The sequence below is a fragment of the Nothobranchius furzeri genome, chromosome 14 (assembly GCF_043380555.1).
Source record: "Nothobranchius furzeri strain GRZ-AD chromosome 14, NfurGRZ-RIMD1, whole genome shotgun sequence".
NCBI classification, from domain to species: domain Eukaryota; kingdom Metazoa; phylum Chordata; class Actinopteri; order Cyprinodontiformes; family Nothobranchiidae; genus Nothobranchius; species Nothobranchius furzeri.
Window position 1 is genome coordinate 23166769 of NC_091754.1, and position 15627 is coordinate 23182395.

The 15627-nt window shown below is 41.1% G+C and overlaps 3 protein-coding genes and 1 long non-coding RNA gene across 6 annotated transcripts in view; all 4 read left to right on the forward strand.

The window, feature by feature from the left end:
• Positions 1–2832, forward strand: part of frmpd4 (FERM and PDZ domain containing 4) — a 45050-nt gene extending 42218 nt beyond the window's left edge. For both annotated transcript variants that reach the window (XM_015966376.3, XM_015966377.3), the window contains one exon: positions 1117–2832. In XM_015966376.3, the coding sequence (XP_015821862.1) occupies positions 1117–2345 (1229 nt within the window). In that variant the 3' untranslated portion in view covers positions 2346–2832. The remainder of the gene's footprint in view (positions 1–1116) is intronic.
• A 128-nt stretch (positions 2833–2960) lies between these two features.
• Positions 2961–7192, forward strand: tlr7 (toll-like receptor 7). 2 transcript variants are annotated; one of them, XM_070543995.1, is made up of 3 exons: positions 2961–3443; positions 4046–6506; positions 6598–6906. In XM_070543995.1, the coding sequence occupies exons 1-3, from the start codon at positions 3393–3395 to the stop codon at positions 6765–6767; spliced, it is 2682 nt and encodes an 893-aa protein (XP_070400096.1). In that variant the 5' UTR covers positions 2961–3392; the 3' UTR covers positions 6768–6906. The 2 variants fall into 2 exon arrangements, with proteins under 2 accessions (XP_070400096.1, XP_054602848.1); XM_054746873.2 differs by having other exon boundaries at positions 4046–7192.
• Positions 7193–7474: 282 nt separating this feature from the next.
• LOC107389944 (toll-like receptor 7) lies at positions 7475–12406 on the forward strand. The gene is given in 3 exon segments (XM_015966372.3): positions 7475–7608; positions 9095–9323; positions 9326–12406. Coding segments are annotated over 3 exon segments (3069 nt in total). The 5' UTR covers positions 7475–7560; the 3' UTR covers positions 12118–12406.
• An 802-nt stretch (positions 12407–13208) lies between these two features.
• LOC139062630 (uncharacterized) lies at positions 13209–13724 on the forward strand. Its single transcript, XR_011516194.1, has 2 exons — positions 13209–13324; positions 13397–13724. It is a non-coding gene; the product is annotated as an uncharacterized lncRNA (long non-coding RNA).
• Positions 13725–15627: the final 1903 nt, after the last annotated feature.

Consider the following 15627-nt stretch of genomic DNA (forward strand, 5'->3'; position numbering starts at 1 on the left):
AACATCAAGAGCTTTGATTGTTTTTGCTCCATGTGAAAGAATGAACGTGTGACGTGACGTGACATGAAGTGTTAATTGTGAGTTTCACACTCAGTAAACGTCCGTTAAACTTTAGAGCTCTGCCTCAACAACCTGTATAGCTGATGTTGTTTCTGCTGATGAACTTTGCCAAAAGATTTGCTAAGAAATTGAATGTTTGTTTCCAGCACATTTGCATTGCTTTATTTTTTTTTATCTTTGCACAAAACTAAATAATCTTTTTTACCAATATCGGGTATACATAACTGCTAATTCCCAATATAAACAGATACCAAAGATACACTAAATCACTTCGGAGAACTAACATCACACATCTTCCATCATTCATACCTAAACTTCAAACGTTATCTGTGAAAAATATGACAACTACTTTAATTTTAGGCCAGTTGTGCCAAACAAACAAAAACATCTCAAAAACAAAACCTTGGATTCGTCACATTTTGACTTTTTGAGTGAGAGGAGAAGTAGCTGAAGAGTTAGATGTATAACATGTGCATGGTAGGTAACGGCTGTGTCATTAAAAGAGTAAAAAACTATTTAGATCATTTCAAATTTTGCTGGTGAAGGTTCTCAGTCATCCAGGTCATGGTAATCCAAAAGGGTTTGAATGAAGGCAAAGGGACTTCTTTGGTTTCTTGAAGACGTTTTGCTTCTCATCCGAGGAGCTTTGTCAATTTTGACTGGAATATGAGAGAGGCAAGTTTATAAACTGTAGCTATTTGTTGTTGCTTAATGAGCTGAAACTACATATGAATACCCCTCCTCCCTCGCCCCACGGAGTAGTTTGTGTTGTTAGGCCCTATTGTGTCCAATCAGAATTGACAAAGCTCCTTGGAGGAGAAGTGAAACATCTTCAAAAAAACAAAAAAAACAATGAAGTCCTTTGCCTTCATTCGAACCCCTTTGAATTTCCAGTTTTCCATTTTTGGAAAAACTGGCAGATATTATTGCACATCCTTTCTATGTTCCTCAGTTTAAACTCACTTTGTAAGCAATCTATGATACTGATATTCTCTTTAAAATGAAAGAGTTTTGGTACTTAACAGATCTTTTGTTTTCCTACTACCCCTAGTGTAGCTTGCACACAGCTGAAGAAGACTGGGAAAGAGTCATCTCTCGCTCTCTGTAACGAGACCAGTACCACCTCCACAATCATGTCACCTTCATCTTTACGAAGCAGCACAGAGCCCAGTGAGGTAACACTGGCCAGCCCTGAGTCTGACCTACACTTATGTGACCCAACAACAAGCAGCCTCAGGAAGTCGTACAAGGTTCGAATGTTCAGAAGGAGTTGGAGCACCTTGCCAGGTTCCAGGAGCCTAGAAGTACTGATAGAAAAGACCAAAGCCACGCTCACTGGGAAGATTGGTGGTCAGAGTTTGCACTCTCAAGATCCCCCAAAAGAGCAGAGGTTGTTCTCTGCCAAAACCTTACCCAAGAGCTTGTCGCAGGGATCAGTCGCCTCTGATTCGACTGGAAGACGGCTGCAAACAGCAGCCTCACTGCTGCAGCTGGAGTCAACAGCTCCGAGGCCAGATGCAGGGACGTGGAGGTGCCGTGGACCCTTCAGCGATTGCTTCCTCAGGAAAGCGTCAAACACTCAAGGTGGCGTTGAAGACAGAGAAATATCTTTGCACGCATTGTTCTCTGACAGCTCTGGTTCTGTTGGTGGCAAGAAAAACGCAATTTTGAAAGCAGATAGTAAAACCGAGCAAAGCAACATGCCTGCGTGTGTGACGGACATGTCACTCAAGGATAGGCTAGCTCATATAAATTCAATGAAGGGGAAAACATATAGCCTTCAAACAGGGTTTGCACTTGCACGGAAAGATGCCTTAGAAATGATGAGCGTGTTGAATTGCAGTGTAAAACGCAAATCCAAAGGTCCCGAGGTCTGTGAGGTTGACATGGAAAAACTCTCCCAGCTGCTTTTGCTGCAGGCCAAAGCACTGAGCACCACCTGCAGTCAGATGGCCACGGAGCACAGCCCGGAGGAGCTTCTGCTCACTCTGACACACAGCTTCCACACACTGTGTTGCTTAATGCAAGCCTGCATGTCGCTGGTGGAGGGCACGCACGTTGAGAGTGAACGCCGCGCGGTGGTGACGAAGGTAGAGGAGGTCGTCGTGAACTACGTGTGTCTGCTGAAAGCTGCCGAGGCAGCTGCAGGAGGCTCCCCCGGTGACCAAAGTGTGAGGAATGCATTAAAACATTACTCTGCCACCATCTCTGTTATTGTAAACACACTAACTCACTCACTGAAAACACTGCTCAACGAAAAACTGTTATTTTCTTCTGACTGTTGATTTTTAAGCCATACATAAGAAATATGGGTTCAACAAACCGATGTGAATTGCTGTGAAAAAAAATACTTGCCTTGTGTATACAATATTTTATTATCTAAAGAACATATAGAATTATATGCGTAAAGTTTTAAAAACATTATATAAAGTCCTTAATTAAAATATATATGACTTCCCTCAAATTAATTATTTAATATTATATAATATGGACTATTTTAATGATTTATTGGTTATATTAAGAGGTTTATGTGTAAATTATTGCAATCTTATGAGTACTTTGTTTTTAAATTGTAATATATATTTTATGTTGGAGAAATGTGTACACTAAAAAAAGTTGTCGTTACACAAGAGAAGATAAAATCATAAGGCGTTAAACGTTTTCTTTTCAGTTGAATCACTTGTTCTAATGATTAATTTACACATGAATACTAAGTAATTTCCTGCTATTTTTGTCAGTATCATTAAAGGAATTAAAACTTTTGAAAAGCCTTCTCTCCGATTGATCTTGTTGGTCTGAGTTTCACTTCCTGGTTGTTTTAGTTATGCCGTTATCTCATTTTATATGTAGTGTTTACTCTTAGTATCACATACATATCAATAACTCTTTTGATGAATTCTTGCAAGCTTACGCGTCAGAACAGACACTTAACTTTTAGCAGCCATGTTTGATCATTCATGAGTTTAACTTTCTCTTCTCAGCAGTTCTGCCGTTAATGATGCTGGTCTGGTTTATTTTTTTATTTTTTTATTTATTTATTTATTTTGTTTATCACAGCAATTTGCTTTGAACCCTATTACACTACGACCGTATTAAGATTGTCAAAAACCTTCTTAATTCTGTTGGAGATTAATGATCCTTTAAATGAACATTCACCTTTAAGACAAGGAAGAATGCGTTGAAGCAAAAGACGGATAAATGTGTGAATGTGGTCTGAAACAATAAGGAAGTGATGCTGGCTAATTATACACACAATGGGTAAATTCATCCACCTGCTACTTTCACCTCATCATCTCAGAACAGATTGTGCATCGCTACGGTAATCTGATCAGATGTACAAAAGAAGCAGGACCTCTTTTATAGAAATGGTGTACCTCGTATTGGTGAGTACAAGCTGTTTTTATTTATTTGTGTAACTTTTTGATTCATCTATAAAAGATGAGTGGTTTGGTCAGATAGTCTGAAATCTGCGATGTAAAAGAGGTGAATATTGTTTTACAATACATTCTCACACCCAAAGCGTCAAAATGTGACGCGTGTGACCAAGCCTCAATATACGATGATTCGGGATGCCCCAGCGCGTCAGGAGACGATGATCAGGGACACACTGATGACGCACCGTCCCAGAGCGTCGGTATCCGACGCTGGTGCTGAGACGGACATTAGAACGACTTGTAAACTACTTAACCCTCCCCTCACCCCAATCCTAACCTTAAGGTCACAGTTACTGACCTTAAGGTTAGGATTGGGGTGAAGGGAAGGTTAAGTAGTTGAATAATGTCGGTGCGGGTCCCTGATCGTCGTCTCCTGGTGCGCTGGGGCATCCCGAATCATCATATATTGAGGCTTGGTCACACGCATCATATTTTGACGCTTTGGGTGTGAGAATGTGTTGTGTTTTAAATACTGCTTGAGTGGTGACACTTTGGGGTAGAGTGTGATTGTAATGTACTCCGCTTTTGTGGATGCTTTTATTTTGGCACAGGTGTGTGTGGCACTGCTGGTTCTTTGGTCTCATTCCATCCCATCAACAACTGGCATCTCGTACCCAAAGACTCTTCCGTGTGACGTCACGGAGATGAGCAACGGCACTGAGGTGAAAGTGAACTGCACTGAAAGAAGCCTGAAGGAGGTCCCCAACGCCATCCCTAGAGAGACTACCAACCTGATTCTCACCATCAACCACATTCCAAAACTAAACTCCTCTTCCTTTCACGGTCTGGACAACTTGACAGAGATCGACATGAGATGCAACTGTGTGCCAATCAAAATTGGCCCCAAGGACCACGTGTGCACCAAGAGTGTGACGATCGAGGAAAGCACCTTTAGCACCCTGGGGAATCTTCGATCGCTGTACCTGGATGGGAATCAGCTCTACAGCATCCCTAAAGGCTTGCCTTCCAGCCTCACCCTCCTTAGTCTGGAAGTGAATCACATTTTTTATATTTCTAAAGCAAACCTGTCAGAAATCCACAACATCCAGGTGCTATACCTAGGCCAGAACTGTTATTATCGTAATCCGTGCAATGCTTCCTATGATATAGAAGACGGTGCTTTTTTGCAGTTGAACAGTTTAACGATACTTTCGATTAAGTCCAATAACTTGTCCTTTATTCCACATCAGCTGCCTGTGAGTTTAAAAGAGCTGTATCTCTACAACAACAACATCCAGGAAGTCACTGATGAGGATTTCAAAAACTTAACCAACCTTGAGATCCTAGATATCAGTGGAAACTGCCCTCGATGTTACAACGCCCCATTCCCGTGCAGCCCCTGTCCAAATAACGCTCCGCTCAAAATCAGCAAGACGGCCTTTAAAATGTTGACGAAACTGAAGACGTTGCGTTTGCACAGTAATTCTCTGACATGCGTGCTGACTGAATGGTTTGCCAGCACCAAGGATCTCAGAGTGCTCGATCTGTCATCTAACTTTTTAGCCAGGGAGATGGGCGTCACGGCTTTCCCTCTGTTTCTGGGGAAACTAGAAGAACTGGACTTGTCGTTCAACTACGAGCTTCAGAGGTATCCTCAAACTCTGCGTCTGAACTGCAGCTTCTCCTCCCTCAAGTCTCTCAAGATTCTCAGACTCAAAGGTTACGTGTTTCAGCAACTTAAGCAAGAGAGCATAGATCCTTTAAAGACTCTGCCAAATCTAGAGGTGGTGGATCTTGGCACAAACTTTATTAAAATGGCAAACCTCAGTATTCTGATGGAACTGAAAAGTTTTAAGGTAATCAGTCTGTCTGATAACAAAATATCTTCTCCCTCTGATGGGCAAGATGGAGTTGGTTTGACCGGGGGAGAGCCTTTGCTCTGGTCGCCCATGTCAGCAGCTGATCAGTTCCAAAATAAGGAAGTGAGAGAGATTCACTACTTCAGATATGATGAGTATGCACGCAGCTGCAAGTACAAAGACAAGGAACTTGGAATTATTTCATCTTTTGTGAAGAAGGAGTGCAGCAAGTTTGGTAAAACCTTAGATGTGAGCAGAAACAATATATTTTTCCTGCATTCAAGGTTTTTAAACCTGAAAGAGCTGAGATGCCTTAATCTGTCAGGCAATGCCATGAGCCAGAGCCTGAATGGTTCTGAATTTGCCAACCTTACTAACCTACAGTATCTGGACTTCTCCTCCAATCGCCTGGACCTCCTCTACTCCACCGCGTTTGGAGAGCTGAGAAATCTGGTCATCTTAGATATCAGCAAAAACAATCATTATTTTGAGTCAGAAGGCCTGACACACATGCTTAACTTCACCAAGAACTTGAAAAATCTCAAGATCCTGATGATGAACCAGAACAAAATCTCCACTTCCACCAACACAGAGATGGAGAGTGAATCTCTAGAGAGGTTGGACTTCAGAGATAACCGCTTGGATCTGATGTGGAGAGACGGGGACACTAGATATGTCAACTATTTCAAGAAATTGCTTAATCTGAAGGTGCTCGATATCTCCAAAAACAACCTTCATTCTCTTCAGCCAGACGTCTTCAGCGGTCTACCAGACCAGCTTTCTGAGCTCTACATCACTGACAACAACCTAAACTCTTTCAATTGGGGGAAATTGCAACTCCTACAGTCTCTAAAAGTCTTGGACCTCAGTGGAAACTACCTAACTACTGTTCCAAGAATGCTGTCGAACTGCACCACATCACTGAAGAAACTTATTCTACACAAAAACTACATCCTGAAACTCACACCAAACTTCCTCAAGGATGCTTTCAACTTCAAATATCTTGATCTTAGCTTCAATCACTTAAAGCACATTGAGGAGTCCAGCTTTCCTGAGGATGTTGTGAACCAAATGGACATGTTGCTTCTGCACAAAAACCGATTCCTGTGCACGTGCAATGCCACTTGGTTTGTCATGTGGCTGAACAGAACCACAGTGGCCATCCCTTGGCTGGGAACAGATGTTACGTGCGCTGCTCCGGGCGCACAGAAAGGTAATCCGGTGGTCTCAGTGGACCTACAGGCCTGTCAGCACCCCTTCCTGTCAATAATTCTCTACACTCTCATGACTTCTCTAATCCTCAGCTTCGTCACCCTGTCCATCTCCAGCCACCTCTACATGTGGGACGTCTGGTACATCTACCACTTCTGCAGGGCTAAGCTCAAAGGCTATGGCCGCTTGTACTCCAAGAGCGCAGTCTACGACGCATTTGTGGTCTACGACAAAGATGATCCCGCCGTATCTGAGTGGGTGATGAGGGAGATGTGCAGTCATTTGGAGGTCCGGGGAGACCGCCGCCTGACTCTGTGTTTGGAGGATAGAGACTGGGTCCCTGGGTGTCCACTGATCGACAACCTTTCCCAGAGCATCCAGCGGAGCAAAAGGACCGTGTTCATCCTCACCAAAAAATACATCAAAGGAGGAAACTTCCGAACTGCCTTCTACATGGCCCACCAAAGACTGATGGATGAAAAGAACGATGTGATAGTGCTGATTTTCTTGGAGAAAGTGCCTTGCAACTCAAAGTATCTCCGATTACGTAAGAGATTGTATAAGCGGTCAGTGCTGGAGTGGCCAACAAACCCTCAGGCGCAGCCATACTTCTGGTTCAGCCTCAGGAGTGTATTAGCCACTGAGAGCCATAAACAATACAGCAATCTCTTCAAAGAGACTTTATAAACGTGAAAATATACTGAATTACCCCATTTGTCACTGCGGATTACCTTCTTGTACTTCCATAAATGAATTTTGTGTGTGAATATAGCCTTGGGCTAAAAGTTAATTCCCCTTTTGTCTCAGATTTGTTTACTGCAGAACCCACAATTTTATGGATGACTTAGTCTCATAAAAATGTAAACTACAAATATTTCTTGAAACAAGGAAGCGAAACAAATGCATTTGTACTTCTGCATTTCACAAGCTACTTTCCTTCCACATCCTGTCTAGCTGTGTGAACCAATCAGCTTATTGCATTCAGTTTTACTTCAGTTAGAAGATTGTTTTTGATACACATGGTTTAAAAGTCATTTGAAATCTGAAATACTTTTATGGGCATACCTTTGAAGATGATGTGGGTTCAACACAGATCGTTTATGGTGAGTTCATGTGTCAGAATGGAATTATTAGCAGGATGTTGTTTTTGATTGGGTTTATATGTTACATGCATGTTTGACTATGTTGTATGATTTATGTTAAGATCAAAAATTATAGCACGTATGAGACTCAATGAGTAATCTCCTCATTAGGGCAGTTTTTCTACATTTTTACTGAATGTTTTAAAATGTTGAATTTATATTGATTTATATTAAAGCCAAACATGGTTGTACATAAATAATCTTTATTTTTATTTTTTCCTTTTTATAGAGAAGTTAGTGGTTGTTTCATTTCAAGCTAATAAGTCATATTTCATTTTGGCAGGTTGGTTGTTTATTGTGGTTAGGCAAGGTACCTAGAAGAGATCATGTTTTCGGATTAATATCTTTACAAATAATTTTCAAAAATCAGAATTCTCACTGAGACTAAATACAATTTGACTAGGAAAGAATCTGTTGTTTCTACTGATCATTTGACTAATAAACTGCTGCCACCTGCTGGTAAAGCATGGAACAGCAGTTTTAAGTATCCACTAAACAGATTTAGGGTTTTAATATTAAAAAAAAATAAGCGAATGCAAGTTGTTTGTATTACTGTCAGACTGCAAAACTACTTTTATTTAGCACGTTTTCTTTTCAATAATAATAGACAAAAAACTGCTTACACGCATAAACAATAAGTGCAAGGTCACGCGTTTTATGTCATGAGCTGAACTAGAAGGACCCGTGATGACACCAAACACAGTAAAGCACCATTTAAAGTCTTTATTAAATGTGACGTTACCCGAGGAGGGTGAGGCTGGAGACAGTCAGAGAGAAGCTGTGGGTCAAAAACCAGAACAAGGCAAAGCAGGTAAATGGAGTAGGCCATGGAAGAGGTCGAGATGGCAGGCGGCAGGGTTCAGGGTTCAGGCACGAAAACGAGGTCCAGGCAAGGTGAAAGGCTGGAAGCTCTACTGGCAAATAGCTTTCAATCATCTGGCACTGGTTGGAGAGCAGGCTGTGTGTTATATAGCAGGAGGAGCAGGTGTGTGTGATGAGCTGATGACAGGGTGCAGGTGATGGTAATTAAGTGGCTGAGGGCTTGATTGAGGAGGCAGCAGAGGCAGAGGAGGGTGTAAGTCTGGGAGTCATGACAGTTTTACATATGATTATTTTTTTTATTTCCACTATATGCTTTTATAGTTTCACTTTTCAATTTTTTTATTAGAGTTTAAAAAATATTTTGTTTCTGAAAAAGTTAAAATGTCAACCACAAAATAAAACGAAAAATGTGGAAAAATGATTAGTAGCAGAGGGTGATTCTGGATTTTAGTCAACATTTAAAAGCTGCTCAAAAATTATTAAATGTAATCTCAAACATTAGATCATAAAGAAGTAAATGAATGTATCCCCAAAAAACAATAAATAAATAAACCACCTTTGTCTGGAGAAAAAGGCAAAAAGAAAAAAAATAAGGAAAATGACCAGCTTCATTATTTGTTTACAGACTTTAAAGTGCTGGATCCATCTGTTCCTTCTCTTCCTGTGTTACCATCCAGAGATCCAACCTGCTGCATGCGTGCCTCCCTGGATGTCAGCAAAGTTCCCCTGTGACGTCACGGCCTTGAACACCTCTAAGGTCTCTTTTGACTGTAGAGGCCGTCACCTGGAAGCCGTGCCTCATGAAGGGATAACGAGCAACACAACGGATCTGGATCTATCTGAGAATTTCATTAAAAAATTGAACCTAATGACTTTTCTGCTCTTCTGAATCTGACTTGGCTCGATCTCAGCTGGGCAAACAAGGGCAAGACAATGGATTTCAATGCAAATTTGAAAAACCTAACAAAGATGCGTGAGCTGAAACTGATTGGCATGCGACTGGTAGAAATCCCAGACACCCTCCCTGTCAGTGTGGAAATCCTCGAGCTAGGCAATAACAATATCACATTTCTCAACAGCAAGAGCTTTGCTGGCCTCACAAATTTAACCCAGCTGTGGTTCTCCAGAAACTGCTACTATGGGCAGCCGTGCAAAAAACGTATGAACATTCTGGAAAACACGTTCGCCGACTTGACCAAACTACAGGATCTGGACTTGTCTTTCAACAACTTAAGCTTCGTCCCTAAAGGATTACCTCAATCCTTGAGCACACTGAACCTCACTTCAAACGGAATACAATGCATCCTGAAGGACGATTTCTCTGCACTGTACAACCTAAAAATCCTTAAAATACAAGGGAACTGTCCACGATGTGAAAACTCTCCACATCCCTGCCTTCCTTGCCCCAACGGCTCTCTTGAGATTAACACTGATGCATTTGAAAACCTAACTCAGCTTGAGGTGCTTAATCTGGCAGGAAACTCACTAGTGAGCCTGAATCCATCTTGGTTCAAGAGGCTGAAGAAGCTGAAAAGCCTGCTTCTTTCAGAGAACCATTTATTTAAAGCAGTTACAGGAGAGGCTACCTTTCTCAGACACCTTCCAAATGTTGAGATGATTGATATTTCTTTCAACTACAATCCTAAAAATTACCCTGTTAAGGTAAAACTTTCAAAAGATTTCTCTAACCTTGTGTCGTTACGAACCTTGCACTTGGAGGGTTTGGTCTTCCAGAGTCTTGACGTTAACACACTCAGTCCTTTACACGGCCTTAAAAACCTGTCTGGACTGAATCTGGGGACTAACTTCATCATCTATTCTGATCAAACTGTATTCAGTAAATTTCACCATTTGAAAATGATTTACCTAGCAGAGAACAGGCTGTACCCTGTTCCGAAGACAAAACTCCTAACATCAGGAGACGGAGACCCTCAGAGGCCGGACCTCTCCGTCTCGTCGTTCATTCAACCCAATCCACGGGTTTACACTTACGAGTTAACGCACGAACTCATAAAGGAGGAGTGTTACGATGCTGGACGGGTTCTTATCCTCAGCTCAAACAATCTGTTCTTTATTTCTCCAAAGCAGTTCGAGGGCTATGGAGACATAGCGTGTCTCAACCTATCAGGGAATGGGTTTTCAGCAGCGCTCAATGGCACTGAATTTTCCTTGTTGCCTAACTTGACATACCTGGACTTGTCCTTCAATAAAATCGACTTGGCCTATGACGATGCATTCAAAGAACTGAAGAAACTCGAGGTTCTAGACCTCAGTTTCAATTCACACTATTTCCAAGCACATGGGATAACGCATAATTTAAAATTCCTCCTAAACTTGCCCGTTTTAAGAGTGTTGAATATGAGCTTCAACTTCGATTCTCACACAACTCCCTTGCAACAAAACGACGGGTCATACAAGAACCTTTTCACCGGTCTTACCAACTTGACGCTTTTAGACATATCCTTCAACTACCTTCAAAAGATCCCGGAGAACGTTTATGAAAACTTGCCTCGTAACCTCACCGTGCTACACGTCTGTCACAACAAGCTGGTTGAGTTTCTGTGGGACAAACTGATGTTTTTCCCTCAACTTAAAACTTTAGACCTGAGTTAAAACTTTTTAACTTTTGTTGCGGGTATTAACTCAACCATCAGTCACTCTCTGACTTTCCTTGATCTGAGGCAAAATCACATTTTCTACATGAAAGATGGGGTTTTTAAAGGAATAAAGAGTCTAGAGACACTTGGCCTCAGCTACAACAAATTACCAATTATCAATCAGTCTACCTTCCAATGGGGACCAGAGAATAAACTTAAGACCTTGTACTTGCTGAGAAACCCCTTCCAGTGTACGTGTGATTCATTAGATTTCATCATATGGATTGGAAACAACAGGAAGATAATCCCTAGACTGACAACTGCAGTGACATGTGGCACACCGGAAAAGGATAAGGACAAACCGCTGGTACTCTTTGACATTGAACAGTGTGTAAATGACAATCAGGCGTTTAAGATGTACATCCTGACTAGTTTCCTTGTTATTGCTTTCATGTTTGTGGCTACAGTTGCTCACTTGTTCTACTGGGATGTTTCCTATATCTCGCACGTCCTGAATGCTAAGCTGAAGGGATACAAAACCTTGCACTCGTCAGATAATGTTTATGATCTCTTTGTCACCTACGACATCAAAGATCCACATGTCTCTGAGTGGGTGATGAGGAACCTGCGGGAAAAACTGGAAGAGGAAGGTGAGAAGCATCTTCCTCTATGCTTGGAGGAGAGGGATTGGCCTCCAGGAGTCCCGCTAGTAGATAACCTCACACAGAGCATCCAAAACAGCCGTAAGACTCTGTTTGTCCTGACAGAGGGTTATGTTAAGACCGGTGTCTTCAAGCTGGCAATGTACCTAGCCCACCAGAGACTGCTGGATGAAAATCTAGACGTGATTGTGCTGCTGATGCTGGAGCCTGTCCTGCAGAACTCTCACTTCCTGCGCCTGAGGAGGAGACTGTGTGAGAAAAGCGTTGTGGAGTGGCCAAGAACAGCAGCAGCAGAGCCCTGGTTCTGGCAAAATCTGAGGAGTGTTGTGAGAGTAGATAATCAGATTATGTACAACAAGACTTATACAAAGTTTTTCACCAGCAAGTGAAGGATGCTGATCAACGAACACAATCTGGGACTTATAGATGTTTGAAACCAATGTTTAAGTCTTTGTTAGTCTATGAAACTAATAGACATGTTTGTATCATTTTCTACTCTCATTAAATAATGTTGTAGCTTTTCAAATGTGTACAATCACATCATGTAAATAAATAAATCAGCTGATTTTAAAGAAGACATTTTCTCTGCAACCATAAAATTAGATTCCATAGTATAAGTGCAAACATCTGCATGACAGTTCTGGTTTAATCCAGTTTTTTTTTCTGTTTAGTATTGTAGTGCCACTTTTACCCACGTGGGGTCGCACCACACCACGTTACACCAATTTGATGCACACAAACTAAAACGAATCTCTAAAATATTTCGGCAGATTATGTTATCATTTATTCCTAAAAACCCAAACATCTAGATGTGCTGCTGTGGTGAACATCACGTCCAGTAGCATCTGGAAGAGATTATTGAATCAAGTTTACTAGTAAGAGACAGCTGCAGCTAATTAGAGTGTTTCTTTGTAAATGAACGTGCTTACTTTGATTTTGTCACGCATTTCCCGTGAACATTTGGTTTTCTTTCAACAATACTCGTTTTCTTCTTTATGTTGTTAAAAATATTAAAAAATCAGCTGAACTTCCGTAAAAAGGCGTACTTGCAGTGACGTCAGTGCGCCATTAGCATCTGACAGAGTATTTATTGGCTGGCTGCGGCACGAGACGTTACTCTGCTTCTTCGTGTTCGACACTTCGGTTCGGTGTGATTTCTCTGCGTCAGCTCCAGGTAAGCGCGTGCTGGTTGTTTCTTTGCTAAGTGTTGGTTTATATTACAACCTGCACAGGTTTATAGTAGATGTGTAGACCTTTTTGAATGATTGTTTAAAGCAGTGCAGATTTAAGTAGATTATCTAATTTAGTTGTTTAAATCACCAAATTAGAGCGTTTTTGTTATTGCTTTAAATTATAGTAGTGTTCCATATTTAAGCTTGATAAACGGCCCAAATGCATTGTAAGGCTTCTCGTTAACGCATTTGAGTTCCTGTTTTGCTATTTCTGCTGGAACCTGATTACAAAATCTGTCTTCTGCTTTCAGCACCTGTTAAAACATGTCTGACAAACCCGACATCAAGGAAGTCACAACCTTTGACAAAACCAAGCTGAAGAAGACTGAGACTCATGAGAAAAACACACTGCCAACCAAAGAAAGTATGTACCACCCTTAAACCTCCACGTTTCAGACGAAGTTGATGTGGCTCTAATGTGTTCACACTCTTGCAGCCATCGAACAGGAGAAATCAGAGTCCTGAAGACCGGTCCTGTCCCCTGCATTGTACATTCCACTGGCTTTGACAACCTCCTTCCAACATGCATTTAAATGTTTCAGCATTTAAATGTTTCTGCACTATTTATGGCAATGGCTGTAAATTTCTACCTTCAAGTCTTTGTAAATTGGTCTGCATGAGGATCTGGTTCACCTATAGCTCTGCAATGCATTAACAACTTGATGGACTTAACTTGATGACTTCAGTTGGCCTTCGTTACTCTTGAATGCTCACTCTGTGTAAACTGGAATGCACGTGTTTGCAAAAATAAAATGGCAAAATTGTTCTATGCTTTGTTTTTTCATATATAATCAGTCTGCATGATTTAATTGTATTACATGTGGAAATACAGACTAAAACTTCAGAAGTGAAGCATGCTAGCAGCTCAACCTAAAGCAATAAGCTGGGGTGTCGCAATGTAACAAGTGTTTTTAGACAAATTTTGTCTTGGCCTCAGATGGCTCTGAAGTGAGAAATGATGCAACTCAAGTGGCGTGGTTGCCTCAAGGTTATTTCATGCTGCTAGAACTACTTCCGCTAAACGAACTTAGTTAAAAGTGGCTAAAAACTGATACTCAGTGAAGTTGAGGGAATCTGCTTAAAGCTTCTGTATACAGACACCAGTTGTCTCGTTCAATACAAAGGGTGAGATTGGTTACATAATGCAGCGTGTGTAGACTAACCACTGCACAGAAACTAGTGTGCAAAGAGGCATGTTTTCATCTTTCCCATTGGGCAGCGTTTCAAGTCATCTTAGTCTGCACAAAAGCTGTAATCTCACTTTAATGTTAACTATCATCTGTCCTGCACGCTCTACACAGGCTTTTGAGTAGTTTGCAGGAATTCAGCTCTGAAAATCTCATCAAAACATCTGCTTCTGGTAAATGGCAAATGGTAAATGGCCTGTATTTGATATAGCGCCTTCTAGAGTCCTGAAACCCCCCAAGGCGCTTTACAACACAACCAGTCATTCACCCATTCACTATGATTCACACACACATTCACGCACTGGTGGGGATGAGCTACAATGTAGCCACAGCTGCCCTGGGGCGCACTGACAGAGGCGAGGCTGCCGAGCACTGGCGCCACCGGTCCCTCCGACCACCACCAGCAGGCAACGTGAGTTAAGTGTCTTGCCCAAGGACACAACGACAGCAACAGACTGAGCGGAGCTCGAACCTGCAACCTTCCGATTTCTGCTTTTGTGACCGTGTACAGTTCCCGCAGCCAAATACACCATATTTTGCTGAAGTGTGATAAAGAAAATTGCAAATCATCCCTTAACTGTCATGTTAATTTTCTTACATTTTTATTGTACATATCTGATTTTATCATGCATGATTTGTGCTCTTTGAGTCTTGTCTTCCATCATGATGGGTGAAAATTGGGTCCTGCAGCTTTTTTTCTGTATGCAAGTGGAAATGACATGATCTCACAGCTAACAGCATAAACTCTGCTTCCTAATGTTTGGGCCCTTAAACCAGAAAGCTCAGCCTGTCCTTTTTATTCTGTTTCCATGGTAGCAGACCAGATCTCCTCACTTACACATGATCAGAGACCTGTTGTTGAGTGTGAACATTTTATCCAACTTATGCATTTTAAAGCAAAATTTCCTCATCTCTGATCTTTAAACCAATCAGTGTGGTAGCAATCTAATTATACTTTTGCACAATTAATAAATACAAGGCATCTCACTAATTAAAGCTTTCATTTTAGGAAAAAAAAGCAGTACGGTGGTTAGATGACGTGAAACAAGAATAACTTGTTTTCTTGTACTGGTAATTAACTTTTACTCAAAATCGTGTTGTGACTTGATATTTGGTATTGTTAAAGCACAGCTTTGTAATAATAAGCTTGAGGTTTGTGGCACAGGATCAGTGGTGTTGTGCAACATGTAACTAATATGGCTAACATTGTGCAATCATTTAAAAATTAGCAAATGATTTATTATTTATGCATCCAGATTAAATCAAATATATTTTTCGAAAGAGAACATGAACATGAAAGAACACTACACCACACATATTGAAAGTTTAGGTCATTTAATATAAATAACTCATAGTGATAGATGTAGTTAATGAATTAAGTCTGCACAAACACAGGTGGAAAAAATTGTTCCATATCCTTTTAGCAAGAAGAAAAGAAGAAAAAGCAATGGTCACAGAAATAACTTGAATCCGACAAAAG